The following is a 9,453-nucleotide window of genomic DNA, read 5'->3' on the forward strand; positions in this document are numbered from 1 at the left end:
GACCAATCATCCTGTTTTGTTAGAGTACTCAAGTACCTTCCAATAGAAATCCAATCACCTTCATAAAGATCTTTCAAGAACAATTCAAGTGAATTAGTCATGCAGACATTGTTACCTTTGACATGAGAGATAGAATAGAATTTTGTGCCTACATCATCTCCCTCATCAATCATTTGTGACTCATCTTCATACCTTGCCCTTGATAGCATATCTGCCACTGTATTGTCTTTATCTACAATGTGCTTAAACTCGGGATTTAAGGACTTAATGTAGGCAATCCACCGCAACATAGCAATGTCTGGTGTTGAGCAGCTTGTAATCATCCCAAGAAGTGGTAGACAATCTGTTTCTACAACCACACATGCACCAATTAGGTACTCTTTCCCACTTTTCAAGGCTGTAACCATACCCCATAACTCTCTCTTTATCTGTGGATAGTTTCTTTGGCGAGCACTTAGTACCTTTGCTCCAAATCTTACCACATACCTGTGTCCTTCTTTGTCATCTTGCCCTATTGCCCATCCAATCCTTGTAGGACTGGTATCTACTGTCACAATCGCTGGCCTTTGACACTCATAGTTTACCTTTCTCAAAGTCGTTGCTGACTGGAGTAACTCCTTTAGCTTTTTCATGGATTTTACATGTGCTTCTGTCCATTTAAACTTTTGATTCTTTCTAAGCAGCTGATAAAGAGGATCAACTACATGTGCATAATGTGGAATCCAAATAACATAGAAGACACATGCTCTCAGAAACCTTATAACCTCAGTGATGCTAGTGCATGTTTCTTTCATTCTTTGGATGGCATCTACCTTTGATGGACAAGGTTTCCTACCATATGGCCCGCACATGCGCCCCACAATGAGCACTTCTTTGACACCAAACATAGACTTTTTCCCTGACAATGTAAGATTCACTTCTTCCAACCTAGACAAAATTTTATCACAATCATTTATGTGATTTACCACAAACCTGCGACATCCCTTGAGATCCAAAGCTTCATCTTTGTCACTTTCTTCACATCCTTTAATAGGCAAATCATCAATGAAAGGCATTGTGATTTGAGGAATAAAGTCACGTAAGACCTTATTCATCCCATTCATCATATGTGCAACCGAGTTGGTTGCTCCCTGTGGCAAGGTACACATCCTTACCAAACCCAAAGGTGTCCTCATGGTTGTCAAGTCTCTGCTTTTGATTGCAAGCTGAAATTGATCATACCCTGAGTAGAGATCCCCCATTGAGTAGATTGCCCTCCCTGCAAATGCCTCTGCAAACTCATCCACAATTGGACCTGTACCTACATTTCTAATTGTCACCTTGTTCACTGGTTGCATATCTTGGATGAAGCGTAGAGAACCATTCTTCTTCGGAACTGTGAACCACCTATTTGAGTATGGAGCACAAGAAGGCTCCAAGATTCCCATTTTGATTTTCTCATTCAGTAGCTCTACTAACTTTGGCAAATGAGCCTTTGGAACCGGAATAAGCCGCAGATTCCAAGGCACATGAGGTATTGTGAAAATTACCATAGGAGCTACAATAGAAGGATCAACACATCCTATCTCATGTGGCTCAAATGCAAAAGCCTTACCATGCTTTGAAAGCATTTCTTTGAAACACTTTGTCTCCTCCTGTGTTAGAAACTCCTTGCAACCAATCTGCAAGTCTTGGAAAGACTCCTTTGTGAAGGTATGCCCAATCTTTTTAGGATTCCACAAACTTGGTTGTAAAGAAGCCTGTTCAATCTTTTCCTTGTTGTTGGGTGGTAAGGGTGAAGCTACCGGTTTCACCTTCTTTGCTACACTCTTGTATTTAGTTTCAACATGGACTTCTGGGCCAACTGTTTGGCTTTCTTTAAAGGCTTCTATTACTTGATACATTTCCATAGAGCAAACTTCCACAAATTCATTTTCAAGATGAAAACTAGACCTCATTATAGCATCAAGCTCACCCATAGTATCTACAAAAGAAACTTGTTCACACAAACCCAAAACATTTCCAGTAGGCTTTAGCAACCCACTCTTTTTCATGCCTATTTGTACATTATGTACATATTGCCTCTCATATCTCTTTCAAGTTTTGTAAAACATACTGATCCATTCCTTGTTACCAAGGAGCTCATCGAGAAAGTTTCACCTATTTTTTGATCAAGCGAGACCCTTTTTCTTTCTGTACCACTGCAATCCCGCTTTACAATGGTACTTGGCCAAAACCCATCATTTCTCTATGATCATGAAACTCTTTGCTTACCTTTGGTAGAGGATGGTCCTGAGGTTGTCACGATTTCTTTCATGGTTTACACAGACTGTGAGAAATTGGACAGCTCGTTTACCATCTTTGCTACGTATTCTAGCATATGCTGAACCATCGTCCATTACCTTTGTTTCCATTCGAACTCCCACAATGTAGGGTTGTCCAAGGATGAGATGATATGAAGATGTATCCTGTACAAAGAAGTTTTGGTCAATCTTTACATCACCTATTGTTACCTTCACACCTGGACATGCTGTATACAATTCACCGGATGAATTGTTTGCCACTTTTACCATCCAGCCATGATCTGTGTCCATCGGCCATTTGCACTTGTTGTAGAGACTCTTTGACATTATGTTTATTTCTGAACCATGGTCAATCAAGGCAACAAATGGCTCTTCAAGATCACCTACCTTGACCAAAGTTTCTGTAGTAGCCCTTGCCCAATGACTTCGTGAATAGTAACTCATAGGAATATCTTCAACTTCTTCATCATCATTTGAGAAATACACTTGCTTCACTCTCCCACTAGATTGGTAGCATCCTACCACAGCTCCATCATTCTCCTTATTTTGCAGTTGCATCCCTTGTGTCTTTGAGGTTTCCCCTTCAACCTGTGGATGAGAAACTTCAGCAAGGGTTTGCCTCTTTCTCTTGATGATGTCAATGATCTCCTCATGGAATTCACGCTTTGCAATGCCAAGAACTTCTCCCAGAGTAAACTCAATCTTGCTATTCAAGATCCTTTCCTCCAAGACTTTCTTTAAATCTGTAGCAACCTCAATATCAGATTTTAGTTTATAAGTTGGGCCTTTTGTCTTACCTTTCGTTGGCTCTTTCTTCTTTCCTGTTGTAGACTCCTCCATGAGTACATCAGGTGGAGATGCTCCTTGTGTTGAGGGTGTTTGAGAAGGCATTGAGTCGCTTCTTCCCCCACTTCTAGAAGATCTTTTTGATGGTCCTTCATCAGCATTCTCACGTCTGCACTTCTATTCTACAATTGCCTCATTTTGTTGGCATTTTGTAATGTAGGCATGCACTGACACTGAGTCCACTGGATCATTCCATCCTGTTTCCAGACGTATGCAATCACCTGCTTCATGTAGAATCTCTTTTGTAAGCTTTCCCTTTTTAGCTAATTGCATGACATTTGGCCAAATTTGACCATGATGGTCACTCACCTCTTCATCACAAAAATGTTCAATTTTTACTCCATAAGTAGCTGCCTCAACTGAAGAGGTGGCATGCTTGGTTGCCATATCTTCAACTAAGGTTTGCATTCCCCCCTTCCCAAAGTTAGTTCTCAAGGGTAGACCTGTCTCTCTTAAGTGTATTTTACCATCCTTAAAAAAGACAACATCTTTTGACAAAGCATCACTAAAATCATCACAATCCCTTCTTACATGGTCTGTACTGTCACACCAAATACATCTATTAACAAACCCTTCTTTGGGCTGTTGTCTTTGCCTAGGAAGTGGCCCTGATGGTTGGCCTTTTTCTTCAAGCTTTGCAAACTTCACCTTCAAGACACGCATTCCCTTCACAAGCTCATCTAGCATGGACTCATCAAACTTAGGAGCGATAAAAGTAGGCTTTACCATTTTGTCAGAAGTTGAGGTGGAAGGACTTGTAGTGTTTACTACCATCTTGTCCCTTCTTCTTTGCCGTTTGGCAAGCAGTGAGACAGCACCTTCAACCTCATTCCAGTCGGTCTTTAGTCCTTGCTCAGCATCTTTATCTTCAAGAAGAAGCTCCAAATTTTCTTGAAACTCTTTACCTGCAGCTTGTAAGAAAAGATCTGTCTTCTCTGTATCTAGTGTGGCCCTTTCTGTCCTAGTGAGTTGTGCATAGCGCCGCTCAAATTCCCTAAGTAGCTCTGTTATTGATAGTCCTTGCTTTGGCTTGACTACCCATTCTAAGAATGTTCTTTTGGTCACTCTCTCCGAGTCCTCCATGAAATATTCCTCCTTTAAAGCTACTTTGAGTTCTTCCCAATTTCTCCCATACCCATCTTTAATTGCCCTAACATGCTCCCTAATTTCTGGAGCAACAACTAGCTCAAAGCTTTGAATCATCTCACCTTCTGACACGCGATGCAGCTCCATCTCCTTCACATACTCACGTAAGTACTTGGTTACATCTTTGCCATTGAACTCATCCATTCTGTTGACGACCGCTTGTATGGCCTTCGTTGCTGAAATCTCCCTTCTTTCAGTAGCATGTTGTTGTTGCATGAACATTGCAAATGCTTGAAACATTTGCATTGTTGCTGGGTCAAAATGCATACCCTGTTGCTCAACATGATCACCCATGGTTACCCACAAACTCTCACCCTAGCAGATTCGCGTCGGGTTCACAAAAATATGTCGAGAAATTAGCGGTCTTGCCAGGAAAGCACCGGGCTTATGGCTGTGAGAGTTTGTGAGAGAACTCATGCCATGAAGACTAGGGATTGGAAAGAAGTGCAATCAAAGAAGACTCACTCTTTCTATCTTGCATTCACACACACAAAGAAAGAACGCAAAAGAGAATGTCAAAACAATACAAAGATGAAAACATCAAGGCTATGGTCATATCGTATCATGGGTAATATGAAAAGGTTAATGGATGAGTTAATGGCATTCAATCTTGGCTAACCAAATAGGCTACGAATTGTTCTTTGGAATTGTAGTTTTGTGCTTACCATAATATAGATATTTTGTCTAGTGATTGGGATTAATTGTGTGTACAAATCCTCTTGGTTCATAGCAAGATAACTATGCTTACATCAAAAGAAAAATTATAGTCTATGAGAGGTAGTATGATGGGATCCGGTGATAGAAGTATTTCATTGAGCCTTTCAGGGCCGAAGAGAAACACTATACGTTGTTGAAAGTGTATTTTACGGCTAATCCATACGTTATTCTAATAGATCGTACAGAGTGAAAGCGATAGAAATGATCATCATGTGGGTTATTCATCTAGGATAGTATGTGAGAAATGTAGATATGAGAGAAGTGAAGAGATGAGAAGTTTCCCTCCCAAGCCCTATTCTTGCCCGTAGGCAATAAGGATACTGCAGGGAGAGATGTACCTGTAGCAAAGAGAACCTAGAGAGGATGAATTACTAAGAATGAGAGAGATAGGTTTGGTTAAGGAGATGAGATTAGATACATATATATGTATATGTTGGATTAGAGATGAAAATGAAAACAACAAGAAATCAAGAATACATCTTACTTGAAACCCTTCGGCACCATTATTGATGGGAGAGACAAGAAGAGTGGATAATTCCACTTTGATTGATACACCAAGTGCAAGACCTTCTTTGATTAGAGTTGATCTTCCAAGGTTAGCTTGCTGCAAGAATGGCTAGTCTTCTTCTAGGAAAAAGTGTAGGATTGGGCTTATGTTAATGGCTAAGTACAATTAGGCGTTACTACTCACTCCCTCATGAATTCCTCTCATCAATGGCTTAAATTCTTGAGTTCTTTCCAAGGAAGAAGAGGTCCCCTTTGATAGGTGAAGGGAACCCACAAGGGTTTACACAAGAAGAGAGGAGCCAGTGTGAACAGGAATTGGAAAAGTTGGAAATGAGCTGTCCCTGCATGATGTGGGCAGACTGGGGTCCAGTATTTTGATCATATCTCCTCAACCGTGGCTCCAAATAAAAAAGTAAAAATATGGGCAAAAACTTCAGCTCATTAGCTACGATTTTCATTTTAAAATCGTTTTCCGATTCGGATTGGAACCTTGTGTAAAAAAATCATCAAAATAGGGTCCATTTATGGCAGCAAAAGTCTTCATGTGGTCTCCTTAGCCTAGACTTTCATTTAATTCCAAAGGACACCTCATGCCATATGAAAGCATGACATTGCTCCTTGACAAAGTTTTGTAATCATGCTTGCAATAATGCATTAAAATAAGTGTATCTTTGAAATCATGCCACCTAGTGTCCCACTAGGATTTGATTCTCTCCTAGTAGCTATTTAAAAAGAAATATAAGAAAAGTATACAAAATACATAGAATATATATATATTGGAGTTTACCCTAGATATAGGATCTAGCTAGGGTGTGAGATGATAATGAAATAGTAGAAATAAAGAATCAATGCTTTTTGCCCCAAGTTAAAGAGGCGGAGCTATTGATGCTTTTCCCATAGTATTTTCTCATGGTAAAGTAAGGATATGTTACCCTTGAGAAAAATAATAGGATGAGATAGAAAGCTTATTATTATACTTAAATATGCATATGTACACTATAGGAAATATAATTATGTATCTAAAAAAATACAAAATAGATCTTGTAGCATGCGTTCCCACTATGTACGTGTCACAGCACGACAACGTCAAGCATCACGTCCACTAGCCAAAATTCTTGCTATCTGCAACTGTATCTCTCCAGCTTTCTCTGCACGCCTTTCATTTGCTTCAATTCGACGCACTTCAGCCTCAATCTTGCGGAGCGCGACCTCCTTCATGGTTTCTGCAAAACTGGATAGTCCTTCTTTCAGCTCAACACCCAAGGAGGAGCCAGCTTCGGATAGACGACGTTTCTTCTTGCATCGTTGGCCCCGAACGGAGTCGGCAGCCCTACCAGCAGAACATTCTCCAGCACCAGCACTGCTTGGCGCACTGGTAATTGGTGAGGTTGGTGGTCCCTCTCGGGAGGGGGTTGCTACATTTTGATGCTCATCATTGTTAGGGATGTAGACGTCTTCATTGTCTACATCACTGTTGTCGTCGTCTTCATCCGCCTCTGGTGCCCCAGGCAAAAAGTCCTCCCCATTGAAGCCACCGGCCAAACCACGCACCTTGGGTGTTCTCCCGAGAACCTGAGACATCCTATCAAAAAACTCCCAAGTAGACGGGGATGCACCAGTACCTTCTTCAACCCTTTTCTCTCTCTGGTAGGTCTTGCGAAGAGAGTCCCATTTATTTTTGCATTGTTGTGCCGAGTAGGTAGACGAAAACTTTGAGTTCATTTGTAGCGCAAGACCGGACCAATGCTTCTGCTTGAAGTTTCCTTTGCCTAGGCTAGTCCACTTCTCCTGGAAGAATTCGATCAAGCACAAGACCCTTATGGTTGACCACTCCAAACCTTTCTTCGGGTTGGAAGGCGTTTTAGCCTTGCTCTTAGGGTCTCGTTGCGCCAGAACTGCTGAAGACATAGTATTTGTGACTGAGCTTACTTCATTTCCTTGTAGAGCGGTTGCCTTGACCGTTGGAAACTCCAGCAGAGGTATGTTCTCCTCCATGGCAGGAAGGAGAGCAGGAATAGATGGCAAGGAGCCATCGGCACTTTGAGGAATTGAATGTTCAAGTGACCGAAAGCTTGGCAGGAACACCGGCATCGATCCAGGTGGAGCCGTTGCAGTAATGCCTACCATTCTGTTGTGTTCTGTAGGGTTTGGCGATAGGTAGTGGGTCCCCGAAGGAAGAGGCAATTGCAAATTGACTTGATCGTGCATAATGTAGTCGCCAGATTGTAGAAGTTGACGGAATCCACCGGCTGGCGGCGATGATGGCACCGTCTCTGTGGATTGAAATTGTGGCTGAATTCGATGGGGTGGTTGTTGCCCGTGGACGGAACGTGGAGGACGATATGTTGTGAACGCACTCACCATTGGAGAGCCTGGTCGCAAGCTAGGTGAGCGTTGCTGGTCCATTGTGTTTCCCTGCAAGCATTAGGACCCGCACCATTAGCTAAAACGCTAGGCAAAGAGTGTTACTTCAACACAGAACGTATGTTTTGCATTGTCATTAAGTACTAGTAGTTTCTATAACTGCTCTCCAACTCCCCGAGAGAGAGAGAGATAGATAGATAGAGAGAGAGAGAGAGAGAGAGAGAGAGAGAGAGAGAGAGAGAGAGAGAGAGAGAGAGGGAAGGACAGAAGGAGAGAGGGAGAGAGAGAGAGAGAGGATACACACAACCTACACACCGTGTTGGTTTCTCTCTTCCACTTCCTTCTGCACAACTCCTTGCTCTCTTGATGTGGAGAATAATGCAGCCTTCTGACGTAGGCTTTTCTAATGCCATGTCTGGCGCAGTAGCATAGTGAAGCGCACGACAGTGGGGAAGATGAGTCGCTTACCCTTCTCACTCAAAATCAGAACGCCGAGTAAGTGATTCTCGACACAGGCTTTCTTGCCGAGCGAGATTTCACTGCCTAACAAGTGCCTTTAAGTATTTTTTTTGTGGCGCAGTACAGCAAGTGGTAATTCTATCGCTTTGGAAGGCACTAATTATGGTGCAATTTCATCAATCGCTAACGACTGTTGTAGCGAGAGTGCAGCAGGTCTCGGACCTCGGTTGGTGCAGCTGTATACTACCCTCGAGCAGTGGCATGTGGAGGTTGCTACCAAACTGTGGTTAGCTAACGCCCTGTGATGGCGCTGCAGCAGGAGGCAGACGTCGGTAAACAGCTCGCATGGTGGGTCCTCCAAAAAAGTGCCGCAAAAGCAGTGAACGCAACAGTCAACTACGTTCACTGGCCTACTTTCACGCGGAAAACGCTACGGCTATAGATTCATTGCCATGTCGGACGCACAAGCCGCAGCGGCATTAAAATCTGCTCATGTGCGCACCACTTGAAAGATTAGAATGCGACTTCTCATGCGAAAAAAAATATGGGTTTCAGCACTAGTAGAAAGCTCCATAACAGATTCTCCTTATAAAAGAACAGAAGGATCGACCGATGATAAGCAGGCTGACCTTTTCTTAGTGTCGTTGTCTTTGAACCCTGCCAGCCTTGGCTCATTTCTTGGCGATCCTTATTTCTGTGGGGGCATGCTACCCCGCTCATGCATTGAGTTTGGGGATGGCAGTTAGCTTTCAGGAAAAAGTAGGAAGAGAAGCCTGGAGCAGCAAAGATACATTTGAAGATATTGATGAGTGGCCATGGAGGCTCACGGCATTTCAAAGGCTATCTTTCACCGGCAGCGATTTCCTAGATGCATTGAAAGATGAAAACATTGTAGGTAGGGGAGCAACAGGCACATTCTACAAAGCGAGTATGCCAACTGGGGAAGTTCTGGCTGATATCCTTGGCGAACATGACGTGAAAACCAGAACTCGGACTTGCAAGACTCCGCTTCTTTGCAGCATAAGGTAAGTAACCAGGGCTTTGTAGGCTGCAGCAGCTCAAAGGTTACAAGGGCCTACCTGCTTGGTTTCGATCTCATCCTGGGTTGTTGGCAGGACGATCAGGATTTCTT

The 9,453-nt window shown here is 42.7% G+C and overlaps 1 protein-coding gene across 1 annotated transcript; it reads right to left on the reverse strand.

Moving 5' to 3' along the window:
• Nucleotides 1-5,832: 5,832 nt before the first annotated feature.
• On the reverse strand, nt 5,833-9,420 carry LOC147434716 (uncharacterized). The gene is made up of 2 exons (XM_086490018.1): nt 8,951-9,420; nt 5,833-7,913 (listed from the first exon to the last, which is right to left on the reverse strand). Exon 2 carries the CDS (start codon nt 7,902-7,904, stop codon nt 6,585-6,587), a length of 1,320 nt encoding a protein of 439 aa, XP_086346144.1. The 5' UTR covers nt 7,905-7,913; nt 8,951-9,420; the 3' UTR covers nt 5,833-6,584.
• Nucleotides 9,421-9,453: the final 33 nt, after the last annotated feature.

The sequence above is a fragment of the Adiantum capillus-veneris genome, chromosome 19 (genome assembly GCF_014529385.1).
Source record: "Adiantum capillus-veneris isolate H3 chromosome 19, ASM1452938v2, whole genome shotgun sequence".
NCBI lineage: Eukaryota > Viridiplantae > Streptophyta > Polypodiopsida > Polypodiales > Pteridaceae > Adiantum > Adiantum capillus-veneris.